Source organism: Vigna unguiculata, chromosome 8, assembly GCF_004118075.2.
Source record: "Vigna unguiculata cultivar IT97K-499-35 chromosome 8, ASM411807v1, whole genome shotgun sequence".
NCBI classification, from domain to species: Eukaryota; Viridiplantae; Streptophyta; class Magnoliopsida; order Fabales; family Fabaceae; genus Vigna; species Vigna unguiculata.
Genome location: NC_040286.1, coordinates 6,530,001 through 6,542,716, shown reverse-complemented (window position 1 = coordinate 6,542,716; position 12,716 = coordinate 6,530,001). Strand labels below are relative to the sequence as shown.

At 31.6% G+C, this 12,716-nt stretch overlaps 2 protein-coding genes across 2 annotated transcripts; one reads left to right on the top strand and one right to left on the bottom strand.

Moving 5' to 3' along the window:
• Window positions 1–692: 692 nt before the first annotated feature.
• LOC114193956 (ACT domain-containing protein ACR2) lies at window positions 693–6,395 on the top strand. Its single transcript, XM_028083965.1, has 9 exons — window positions 693–786; window positions 2,260–2,334; window positions 2,458–2,509; window positions 3,014–3,128; window positions 3,231–3,298; window positions 4,201–4,896; window positions 5,077–5,181; window positions 5,310–5,666; window positions 6,072–6,395. The coding sequence occupies exons 2-8, from the start codon at window positions 2,261–2,263 to the stop codon at window positions 5,637–5,639; spliced, it is 1,440 nt and encodes a 479-aa protein (XP_027939766.1). The 5' UTR covers window positions 693–786; window position 2,260; the 3' UTR covers window positions 5,640–5,666; window positions 6,072–6,395.
• LOC114193957 (probable glycosyltransferase At5g25310) lies at window positions 5,680–11,090 on the bottom strand. Its single transcript, XM_028083966.1, has 4 exons — window positions 10,710–11,090; window positions 10,327–10,505; window positions 7,319–7,670; window positions 5,680–6,660 (listed from the first exon to the last, which is right to left on the bottom strand). The coding sequence occupies exons 1-4, from the start codon at window positions 10,950–10,952 to the stop codon at window positions 5,995–5,997; spliced, it is 1,440 nt and encodes a 479-aa protein (XP_027939767.1). The 5' UTR covers window positions 10,953–11,090; the 3' UTR covers window positions 5,680–5,994.
• Between the last annotated feature and the right edge of the window lie 1,626 nt (window positions 11,091–12,716).

Here is a 12,716-nt window from a genome sequence, read left to right as displayed (position 1 = left end):
TTTTCAGGTAATAAACCACACACCTTGCATATATGTTAACTTATATATCTGGAAAACGATGATATCATATGATAAGGATTATGACTTGCTATCGTATCGTATTAATTGTTTTATAACAAAAATCATGCATCACTTTTCAAACAGATAATAAAAGCAATTTTAAATCTGAAAATGATTATATATTTATGGTAAGGAAAATGAGAAGTTGAAGACCTTCATGCATCATGCGTATTACAAAATTGAACTCAAGACTACGTAGGTTTTTAAAATAGGAACTTCTCAAACTTCACAACAAAACAAAAACATGAGAATTGCGAAACATTGTCCTCGTATTTTTTGTCGATCGTGTGTTTGCTTCTTGATTAAGCAAATATTTGTAACATTATGATTTGTTTATCGATTAAGAAGCTAAAACATAGGAGAAGAAATATGTGGAAACGTGTGTATGTTTGGTCAAAACGTGGGTTGAGATAGATTGGTTTGACTTTTGTACCTTTAACCTTTTGGGTTGCTTTTCTATGATCTATTTGTGTTCCAAAAACTTTGCATAACTTTGAAGTTAATCTTAAAGACATTGGCAATGAAAGGGACCCACCAAATCAGCATTTTGTTTTCTCTCTGTCTTTCTACACATTATATATACAGAGCACATGCATGTCATTTCTTCATATGTTTGAATTTGGAGAGGAAAATTTTCTATCTTCTGGGCATTTTTTTGGAGCACTTCTGAGTTGTTTTTAGGGTTTAATATTTGGCTTTGTTAACCAAACACTCCTCTTTTTCCATGTAAGATTGTTGTTCTTTTTTCTCTCATCATCTTCTTTCTAATCTTCTCATATTCTACCTCATTGTTGGTTACATTTCTTTATGTATACTTTACTTGCTTTTAAGTTTTGAAATATTTGAATTAGTTTGTTTTAAATACTTACTATTTTTAATTTCATTTAATATTGACTAAAAATGATCTTCCAAAATTAGTCTTTTGACAAACACACATGATAACTGTGTCAATCACTATCAAGTCTTTTTGTTTCATTCATTTTCGGTTAATATATATAATATTAGTGTGAGAATATTATTATACTCTTAGACTTGATACTTTCTTTGTGAATTTTTCGGATATTTAGTATGTTGGCAAAGTAAGTTTTGTTGGAAATTTTGAGGATTTTTCTTTCTTTCAGTTTTGTAAATGATGTTTATATAAATATGGGTTAGGATATCCCAAATATTTTCATTTTATATATTTTTTTGATAAAAAATTATATTTGGATTTATATCCATGTAACATGTAATTAAGTTTCTTGAGGTATAATTCTAATTTTAATAAGTTGAATGTCCAAAATTGATGCAGGAGAAAATATACATTGTTATATGGAAAGAAAATGAGAATTGCAAGATTTTTAAAAAACTATTGAATGCATGTAGATATTTTTTTTTACTTTATATATTAAAAGGATGTGTAGTGCACAATAATTTCACCACTAAAATTATTAATTAATAATTAATTGTTTTAAAAATTTGGTTTGTTGTTGCATATCAGCCACATTTTTGGGTTAATTACTTCTTTTTTATCGGTAAAATTACTCAAAGTATTTTATCTTTTCTGGTGAGAAAAAGAAATAAAAGAAAAAGGTCTCTTTGTAATTTTGTATTTCCATACTCCCATAAAATTAAAACACTGCGAAAAATAGTGTTTTTATTAAAAAAAATGACGTTATTAATCAAAACAAAGCATTTTAATGTTTTTCATTTTATCATAAACTTGATGAGAATATATTTCTCCAACAGTTATAAGAATCTGTAAGACTATATATGCATAGACCTTTCTCTGTTTCTTTTTATTTTATCATTTTCCTGCGTAGACTAAATAATATTTTATTTTATCGTCTATATTGAGGTAAGAAAATTATATTTGGTTTCAAAAATAGAAATAAAAGTTCCATAAATACAAAGTTGGTCCTGCAGAAAGAAACAGGTGTACAACGTTGTCCCACATTTTAGGGTAAATATGTTGACCTAGAAACTCCTTTTGTTGGTAAATTTTGACTACCTCTGCACGAACGTGCTTAGTTGTCACTTTGTGTTTTTGTTTTTGCCTTGAGTTACGAATGATTGTGATATTCATATGAAGAATGAATTCATTAAAACCTTCTCATTCGTTCATTCATTCCTCTTCTCTCGCCCCATTCAAAAAATTCCCTCAATATTAGCACTTTCTATGAATTAAAACTAACTCTTCATTGTGCCCTTCATTTTCAGCATGAATAACAGCGTTTGTTGGCCTTACTTTGATCCTGACTTTGATACTCTCCCAGAAAGAATATATGGTCCACCGTAAGTGATTCTTCATTCTCATTCATCACTTTCTTCAAATTTTCTTTCATTTCATGTTTTATATAATCAAAATTTGATTTTTCTATGCAATAACTTCTCATGTTCGTTTGTTTTTCCACGTAGTTGCCGAGTCTGCATCGACAATGACAGCATGAAGGGTTGCACAGTAGTGAAGGTACGATGATGTCACAAAAAATAATTGTCTTTTTAAAATCTACCATCTTGTTTTTTACACCAGAAGATTTTCTCTGATCTATATACCATCTTGTTTTCACACCAGAAATTTCAAAAATCTTGATGTTGTTGTTACCAACGTTTTGAAATAGGAATTGTGACAGTAATTTCAGCTGCGACGTTTTTAGGGTTAATGTGACAGAGAAAATGACCTGAAGCATTTCTTTTTTTATTTCTGAATGCTTTTTCATGTAATAATTAATACCAAAATTGAAATGAAAATTCAATTCTAATAATCTAATGGATTGACATAATTGTCAGGAATCTTATATTCTAATATGTTATAGGGACAATAATCACAATACAACAAATGAAATCATTCAAAAAAATTTACAAAAAATCTATAACAAGATGTTTTAAGATTCTGCTATTGTTTTTGTAATGAGTAACAAGGTGTATTATTTTGAAAGATATATATAAATGTATAACACTGTTTTCATTTCAGGTAGATAGTGTTAACAAGGAGGGTCTCCTACTAGAAGTGGTGCAAGTTTTGACAGACATGAACCTTCAGATCTGCAAAAGCTATATTTCATGTGATGCTGGTTGGTTCATGGATGGTGAGTAATAATTAAATTTCTTCTGTAAATGTTAGATATTTTTTAATTAAATAAAGACATTTTTTTGGGTCTGAAATATCTGTAATCCAAATCTAATTGCAGTGTTTCATGTTAGAGACGAAAATGGCAACAAACTAACGGATCAGAAAGTCATCAACGAAATCCAACAGGTACTGCAATTTTCCTACAACAACGATCACAGTGTTTTATTTGTGTCAATTTGTTTTCTATACCCTTTCTAGTTTTACCTGAGAAATTATTACATGTTCTTGAATCATATAGTTCTGTAAAAATCTGCATGATGTGCATGCTATCATATTGTTTTCTCTGTCATTTTTTAATGTGTTATTTAGAAGAAATGGATTACAATGACATGGTGTGTTCAGCTAAAAAATAATCATTGGTCCTTTTAAATAGGTTATAAAATGTCAATTCATCTAACAAAACTGAAAAACATGGTTAGATTGAAAGAGGCTTTGCTTTAACCGATTGTATAGGAAATTTAATGGTTTTTGTATGTTCAAACGCATTCAACTATTGACCAAATTTAGAACAAGTGTATTAAAACCCTTAAATTTCTCTCCATAGCCTCCCTAAGAAAAATAAATTACATGAAATAATCAAATTTCATTACAAGAATCTGTATATAACATAAAAAGACCTTGAACATAAAATTTAGTTTTAATTTACTTGACATGAAGAAAACAAAGTAATTAGTTTCGTAGATATTTAAAGAGAAAATAGGTTTGTAAATTATCATCCAAATACAACTCATTATATGATAAAAAATAATTGTAATAATTATTTTAAAAGCTGGATCAACATATATTTTTAGTTAACAATTTTAACACTAATATTGTCTAGTCACTAAACTCTATTATTAGTAATATTGTTTTTTAGTGAAAAAATATAGCATAAGTTATTAAAATAAATTCTAATTTTAATTTAAAAACTCAATAAAAACACCTAAAAATTGCATATAAATTAAGTTTCTGATTGTTTTGCGTGTTTTTTTTTTTTGTTTTTTTTACATAGAAATGGTAGAGGGTAAATCTGAAAAGCATGCATGCAGGCCCTAGGAAAATCAAGAGCCTCTCCACCATCACAACAATACAGCAACAACGTCAATTCAGTAATCACAACAATGACCAACTACAAGACCTATTCCAAGAAATTCATCCCTTTACTTTCTAACTCAACTGAACACTACACAGCAATTGAAATGACCGGCACCGATCGTCCCGGATTATTTTCCGAGATCTCGGCAGCGTTGGTAGATCTCCATTGCAACATAGTTGAGGTCCACGCATGGAGTCACAATGCGCGACTCGCATGCGTGGCTTACATATCAGATCAATCTACCGACTCTGCCATTGAAGATCCTTCTCGTTTGTCATCAATAGAGGATCACTTGACAACTGTGTTGCGTGCCACCACCAATCCTAACGGTGGTGGCACAGGCACTTGTCCCGATGTCAAGACCTCGGAATTTTTGGGAGGAGAAGGGAACATGACTAGTGTGGAACGGAGGTTGCACCAGCTTATGCTCTCAGTTAGGGACTTTGAGGCTCCCTCTTCTCCGAAAGAGATGAAGGGGAGGAAAAGAATGGTGACAATTGAAAGTTGTGAACAAAAGGGGTATTCAATTGTGAACATTGAGTGTAAGGATCGTCCCAGGCTCATGTTTGACACCGTTTGCACGTTAACAGACATGCAGTACGTGATTTTTCATGCTTCCATCAGTTCCCATGGAGGCTATGCATTTCAGGTATGTAGGAATGATACGTTTTATTAGTATTAGATCTAAATATGTTTTTTAAAGTTCATGCTGAAAATATTATATTTTGGTATATGCAGAAAATTTGTTTGGCTTTAGCGATTTTAAATTAAAAGTTGCTACTTTCAAACCTTAGTATCAGGAGATATATTGATGTGTTAATGTTTGCAGGAATATTTTATTAGGCACGTAGATGGATATGCTTTAGATACGGCAAGTGAGAAGGAACGAGTAATAAAATGCTTAGAGGCAGCCATAGAACGCCGGGTTTGTGAGGTAATTAAATTTATTTTTCATTTCTCATTTTGAAAATCAATTATTACTGTGATGTGTTGCAGTAATTGGTGTAAGGTATATATAAAAGAGTTACTTACATATTGTTTGATGTAACATGGGAGGTGCAGGGAGTTAGGCTAGAGTTGTGTGCAGAGAATAGAGTAGGGTTACTGTCGGACATAACACGAGTACTGCGAGAGAATGGGCTGGTGGTTGTTCGAGCAGACGTTGAAACGCATGGAGAGAAATCCGTGAACGCTTTCTATGTGAAAGACATTTCAGGGAACGAGGTTGACGTTGAGTACTTCAGCAACTCAGTGAAGAGGGAGATGGGTCCCATCGTCACACTCCATGTCAAGAATGACACCACCAGAAGAAAAACACCCTCTCCTTCTCTCTCCTTTGGAGGCATGCTAAGATCTCGTATCGAACGTCTTTCTCATGGCTTCATTATATGACACTCACTCAACTCTAGATTAATACAGGTTACGTAGTTTCTGCATATTTCTATGTATATACCTAGGCTGTATTCAGAAGCTCACAGTATCTTCACTTCTTCTCACTATCCCCTAGGGCTGTAAATAAAATTAAACATCATTCAATAATCATTATACATATATGCAACACTCTTAAATATATTATAAAAATAATCAACGATTTTGGAAAAAGAATGTTAATATTATATAAATTAGGTTTATCAGTAAAAGATTATATTGGAAAGTACAATTTAGGTTCAAATGAATTCATGGGATTAGTATTTGAAGGGCAGAGAGTAATGAGTTTATAATATGTATAAGAGAAAACTGAAAACTTCTATCTGAGTTGTATGTTTAATCTCCTTAACCATATAGAGTGCAAGATCATGTGAAATACATCGAATCTCTTGGCAGGCCGATTCAGTGTAAAATGCTTCCTCACAGCCTTCACTCCCTCCTTGAGCTTCCAATATTCATCCTCGGAAATCGCACTCAGAATCTCTTTCAACCTCGGAATATCTGAAACATCCACCTGCACCGAAAACGCCTCCCATTGCAGCACATCACTGAAGGGCAACACGTAATACTTGGAAAGGATCACGGGAACGCATTCGGCATAAATTGCTTCCACGATTCTGGGACTGGCCACTTCGTGGCCACTGGGACAAAGGCAGAACTTGGAGTCGAGCATGAAGGAGTAGTAGTCCAGGTCTTTGGGGAGGTATTCGTAGACGCGAATGTCGCCGTCGTGGTTCTTCCAGTGGCGGAGGAGGGTGGGTCGGATTGGACCGTGCAGACCGCCGGAGAAGAAGGCGAGGTAGCGGCGTGGGGTGCTGTTGGATGGGGGGGAGAGAAGTTTGGGGGAGACATCGCCTCCGTAAAGGTGGATTTCTGGAAGGGAGACGTCCTTTCGAGGGTTGAAGCCCTCTGAGGTGTTGGCGTTGCACATGACACGGATTGAGGTGTTGTAGAGGAAGGGATTTCCCTGTGATGCATGAGGAGCCTGCAGAAAATCAGAGCACAGTAGACTAGTTATGCAAACGAAAGAGATTTTATGGAACTCATTCTGCTATTTTTCTTTTAAGTGTACATTAGCATCTAAGTGAAGAAGAATTTCCCAGAACATAATTCCATGTTATACTGATGCTTCAACACCTCATGGAATATAGGTAACTAAGGAGAAAAAAGAAGTCTTGAAAAGGATGAACATGAGGAGTTGGTTATGGATTAAGACTGGATATAGAGTGTTTCTGGGTTATTTTATAAGCGCTGTGGCAATATCCTTAGGTTCTTTACTCTATATTGTATATAATGTAAACGAGTTTATTGTAAATATATGTTATCTTTCTTTTGGGGAGTTTATTTTACTAAAATTTGACAGAATCTTCCTTCTATGATATGATATGCATGCATGAAATCAGGGAGAAGTTGATGTTATACTTTGGTTTTATTCAAAAGAAAAATATTTAAAAGTTTATAGGGTTAAGAAATTGTTTTTTTCTGTGAGAACGTCAATATTTCATGGTTTTTTTCAAACATACTGTCTACACACTTCTTGTTCCTCCCCACCTCTCTTCCTATAATATAATAAAAAATGTTTAATTCCAGACAAAACCGAAGCAAAAGCAGGTAGGGAATGAAAAAAGGGAGTTTGAACTAACCCAATCATGACATGAAAGCATAAAGTGGTCGGCGCCACGAGTTGTATTCCAGAAGGGGTGCCTCATGGATATGAGTCTGACATAGTCAGAGACAAAGTGCTTTAAAGGAGTTAGGTTGTATGAGAGTGGAGTATAGAGGTACTTCACCATCCAAGTCACACTGAATGGCAAGAAGTAAACGTGAGCGGCATTGGGGTCGTTGGTCCTAAACCTCCCTGGACCATGTTCCATTTCATGGAGGAACCTTCCTTCAATTGAGTATATGTCCTTGCACGGGCCATCATGAGCGATTGGGAGGTCACCGTCTGGGTATACGTATACTTTGAATATTTTCTCCATCTCCTGGTAGCTCCTGTACTCATAATTTAACTAAATTTTACTCCCAAAATATTCAGTTAAAAATTGGGTCCTAAGTTTTGCACATTAAAAATAACAAGGACTTCATTCATATCTCTGTTTCTTTCTAAACTACTTGTTACTTAATGGACCAGTTTAGTTAGCTTCAAAATACGTATTTCTGAATTAAATAATTTTTAAAATGATAACTACTTAAGAAGTGAATAGAAATTATTATAAAATAATCGGAAAACTGTTTATTTTAAAATAAGTAAATTAGACAAAATATAACCAAAAATTATATATTCTATTAAAAAACTTTTTTTAAATTAAGTACAGACAAACATCCTATATAATGAACTGTATTAATTAATTATTTATATCTGTATATTTCTTGTGTCTCTTGATTTATAGACAACCCGAGTCAAGGAATACTTTTTTTTTTCTAAAGGAAAAAGGGTTGAACCCCAAGGAGTGTCTACAGCAGAGAAAAAAAGATACGAGAAATTAGTGATTGATAATGTAATGTGTTAAGAAAAATTAAAGAGATTGGGAGAAAAAATAGGGTGTTTGGAATTTGTAAGTATCTTAATATCAAGCATATTTTCCTTAAAAGTTAATTATGATCTTAATTTAGGGTAAATAAAGAATTAATAATTGTATTAATTAAATAATCCATTGCTATATTGATAGCTATAATATACAATATGCGTGGATGTTACAACCAACAAGATAAGGTGTTGGTTTTGATGACTCGCCATGCTTAGGTCTAGGTTACATCTTTACTGACAAGTTCATCTGGCTGATTAAAAACAAAATTGTATGCTCCAGTGATCAACCATGTGGGGAGAAATCACGTAGAAACGTGTGGTATATGTTTGGGAAGAAAATGAAATTAAAGTCGAATGATTTTTTTTTTCTGATGAAAGTTAATTTTTTGTATATTTAATTTTAGTAACAAAATAAAAATTTAAATGTTGAGTTCTTCTACAGCAGAAACACGAATCATCTAAGATCACGAACAAATTGAGATTTGTGTAAGGTGAAAATATTACTATCAGAATAATGTATCTTAGCCTCTGCTTGATTTCATTGTTGGTGTGATGTAGTTTAGTTGAAGAGATATGGGGGATATTGGTCAGGAAAGAATGACGAGTTCATTGATTTTAACTTTTTACTGTTTGAAGTAAAGATTTGTACTTGTTCATGGGGACGCGTGAGAAAGATGAGGTGGACCAATATTAATATTAATAATTAAAAATAATAAATAAGATTATTAGTAACAAATAAAGTCGTCTTCTAATACATTTTTACTTCCTTACGATTCAAATATTTTTTTCCGTTTCCACTATTTCTTTGTTATTATCTACTAAAAATAAAATCAACAATAAAAAGGAATAATAACTTAAAAAGGAGAACTTTAGTGTGTATATATATATATATATATATATATATATATATATATATATATATATATATATATATATATATATATATATATATATATATTAAGAGAAACTATTCATTGTGCGAGCAACAAGATTAACCTAAATAAAATATTTAGTCGCCATCATTTTCCAATATGTTTATTTACTTTTATTTTCAATTATTGCACAATTACTTAACAATCCTCATACGTAAGGGTTTCCAATTGTATTGTGCACGCTTGAAGATTAAGTTTTAGAATCACGTGGCTCTTAATACAGTCCTATTAAATAATCTGAAAGTAACCATGATAATGATGATTATGACACGAGATGTTTTGAATACATTTTTCCACTTCACTTTATGAAAAATATCAAAATTTTCAATAAAACAAATAATATTTCATAAATTAAAATTAATCATATAGAAAATTAAAATCTGATTTCGAAAAGTTGAATTAATTTATACGTAACGAAGAGTTTTATTATAAATTTGTTTTCTTCCTATTTATAATATTTTTGTGCAAATACCAAGAAACCCATAGTATTAAAGGTTTGGTTCCTTATGGAAATTAAATGAATAGCAAATATGGGGTGGAGGAGTGTGCAATGATGGCTATTAAGCTTGGGACAGTAGTACACATTTGTTTCTTATAATGGAAGCTATATATGAAATCATGGAAATAGGGGATACCAGTTACCACTCCATTACTGCTGGAGTGCTGTAATAAAAAAAAAGTTCATCCATAGCAAAGGAGCTTTTTGCGGAGAGTATCATCATTGGCTTTTGCTCGCTATACTTTTTCATGATTCACTAGGATGAGTGTGAAAATACGAAGAGAATGAATCAATACTACCGCACTCGCCATTCCCTTATCGTATATCAGAAGAAAAGATCGATCAAAAGTAAACATCTCTTTCGTGGCATCTAAACAAAGCACTGAAGAAGCTTTTTCACACTCTAATATAGTTCTAGTTGCAGAGTTTATTTTAAAAAATCATACAAATAGTAATTTCTATTTAGTTTAAAATACTGATACGTAGTCATTAAACTTGAATTACTATTGATGATGCAATATTGTTGTAACTTGGTGATTAGGTTATGAGAGTGTGATACTATATGGATCCTATTCATATAATATGCTCTATTAACATTTCTTTTCTTTTCTTTTTTTTCTCTTTTAATTATTAATTTTGATCGTTAGATAATTTTCGTTGAGATATAAGAGAGGTGGTGAGAGATGTTACCGATGAAATAGGCGAGCGTTACGATAGATGGCTCCGGCTGGTACATAGTGGCGGTCGCCGCCGTCATGCACGGTGGCTGCCACAGAGTGATTGCTCCTCTCACCTTCTGATTCTGACGCAGCCTTTCGCATCGAAGCTCTCGCCGCCGCGAGTGTTTGTTCTAGTTTTCCTACCTTCCTCTGTTCACTCAAATTAACTCGTAGTCAATTTTCTTAATTACTTCCATTCATTCTCACAAAATCAGATACTAAGAAAAATAAAGACTGAAAAGGATGATAAAATCCTAATTAAAGCCGATAACTGTTTCAAAACGATTGGAAATTGATTCATCGAAACAGAGGAAACAAAATCAACGGAAGAGAGAAAATAACAGTTGAACTTACGGCAGCAGTTCTGTCACTGAATTTGTTCCGGCGAAGGTCGATGGAACTTACGACGGCGTGAAGTTGATTCTCGCCGGAGAGCTTCATTCGCAGACGATCCAGAGGAACGGAATGTCCACGTTTTGAACCAGCGATCGTCGTGAATTTGAGTAACTGAACTGGACGCAGCACCACGACGACGATGAAAGAAAGTAGAATGAGCGCGAGAATCGGAGAGAAGAGATATTTACGTGGAATATCCATTTTTTGTTATTGTTCTGATTGCAGAAATAACAGAGGTAGGAGCGTTTGGTTGGTGAGATACGTTATGCGAGGAAGTGAAAGAAAACGAAAACTCAGTTCTGAGAGTGAAAATGAAGTGATGCAAGCAAACTTAGAGAATAAATGTGAGTGAGAGTGAGCTTGTTCAACCTCGTGCCTTTTCTTAAATACCGATGCTTCAGTATTTGGTTTGTATTTAGTGAGAAAAACCTTTTTTTCTTTTAATTTTTGAACTTAAAAATACATTTTGTAATCTCTACAATACAATTTTTAATTCTATATAATTTTAATCTTCTTGAAATTCTAATGAAAAAACTTAACGTCAATCCAAAAAAATAAAAAGAGGATATTTTTAAATATAAAATTTATGTAAATATAAGATTTAGCGATTTATTAAATCTATCCTAATATTAATTTATACTGTCATTTAGTTAATTAGTATATTGATATTAACATCATTTAAGATAATTCCCAAATAAAATTAATATCATTTACCAAGAATTATATCACAATACCACTAGAGATATTTTGGGAAAGTTGTCGGAAACAAAATGTATATTTTAACTTTTTGAAAATATATTATCGGTCTCCTTTTACACATGCGTCTTTCTATAATACTATTTGTAAATAATATCTCATATGTTTGATGTTTTGGTTATTGAATATAATTTTAATTAAATAAATAACAAATATTATAAATACATGTAGATAGAAAGTTTATTCTAAATGGAGTAATTTTGTATTTGTTTACGGGAGTTACAAAAGTAAAATAATAAAATTTTAGAATTTTTTTTACCAAATATAATTGTTTATTAAAGTTTGTCAAAATATTCTTTATCAAATTATCATTTTTCTTCTAAATATAAGCATATTGGTCTAGTCTTATATATTTCTAGTTTTTTTTTCCTTAACAATTATCAATATTTATATTTACAACAGATAAAATTTATATATTCACTAAAAACATTATTTTAATAAGGATTAAATATGTTTTTGTCCTTCAAATTTTAGTGAATTTTAGAATTAGTCCATTTCTGAAATTTTATACCAATTTAGTCATTCATCTTTAGAAATACATGGATTTAATCCTTCTTACCAAATGTCCTTAAACTTAGATTAATGAAGCATTTAAAAACAAACATTGGCAACCTAATTGAGCAATACTATAATGTATTATGTAAATATATGGTAAGAGAAAACACTCCAACTAGGGACGAAAAATAAACATGCATCCATGGGTTTCATCCGAACTCATTTCCATTTTAAAATAAAAATTCTTTATTGATTGGGTATAGGTATGAGTATGGAAAATATTCAACTTTTTCAATTGGACATGGTGATGAGGATGGATATACATATTTGTCATGTCCCTCGTCCCCATACTAGTCATAATATCAGTCTTCCTCATATTTCCGTCTCGTTTAAATTATTAAAATACTCAATTTACTAAGTAACCTTATATATACATACATACATATATATATATATACATACATATATATATATATATACATATATACATGTATATATATATATATGTATACATACATGTATATATATACATGTATGTATACATATATATATATACATGTATATATGTATATATACATGTATGTATACATACATACATATATATATATATATATATATATATATATATATATGTATGTATGTATACATACATGTATATATACATATATACATGTATGTATACATACATACATGTATGTATACATACATACATAT

Coding starts and splice junctions, on each gene's coding strand:
- LOC114193957 (XM_028083966.1), bottom strand. CDS start 10,952: ATGGATATTCCACGTAAATATCTCTTCTCTCCGATTCTCGCGCTCATT. Junction 10,506..10,709: donor TCAGTGACAGAACTGCTGCC/GTAAGTTCAACT, acceptor TTGAGTGAACAG/AGGAAGGTAGGAAAACTAGA. Junction 6,661..7,318: donor TGCTTTCATGTCATGATTGG/GTTAGTTCAAAC, acceptor GATTTTCTGCAG/GCTCCTCATGCATCACAGGG.
- LOC114193956 (XM_028083965.1), top strand. CDS start 2,261: ATGAATAACAGCGTTTGTTGGCCTTACTTTGATCCTGACTTTGATACT. Junction 3,129..3,230: donor TGCTGGTTGGTTCATGGATG/GTGAGTAATAAT, acceptor ATCTAATTGCAG/TGTTTCATGTTAGAGACGAA. Junction 5,182..5,309: donor TAGAACGCCGGGTTTGTGAG/GTAATTAAATTT, acceptor TGGGAGGTGCAG/GGAGTTAGGCTAGAGTTGTG.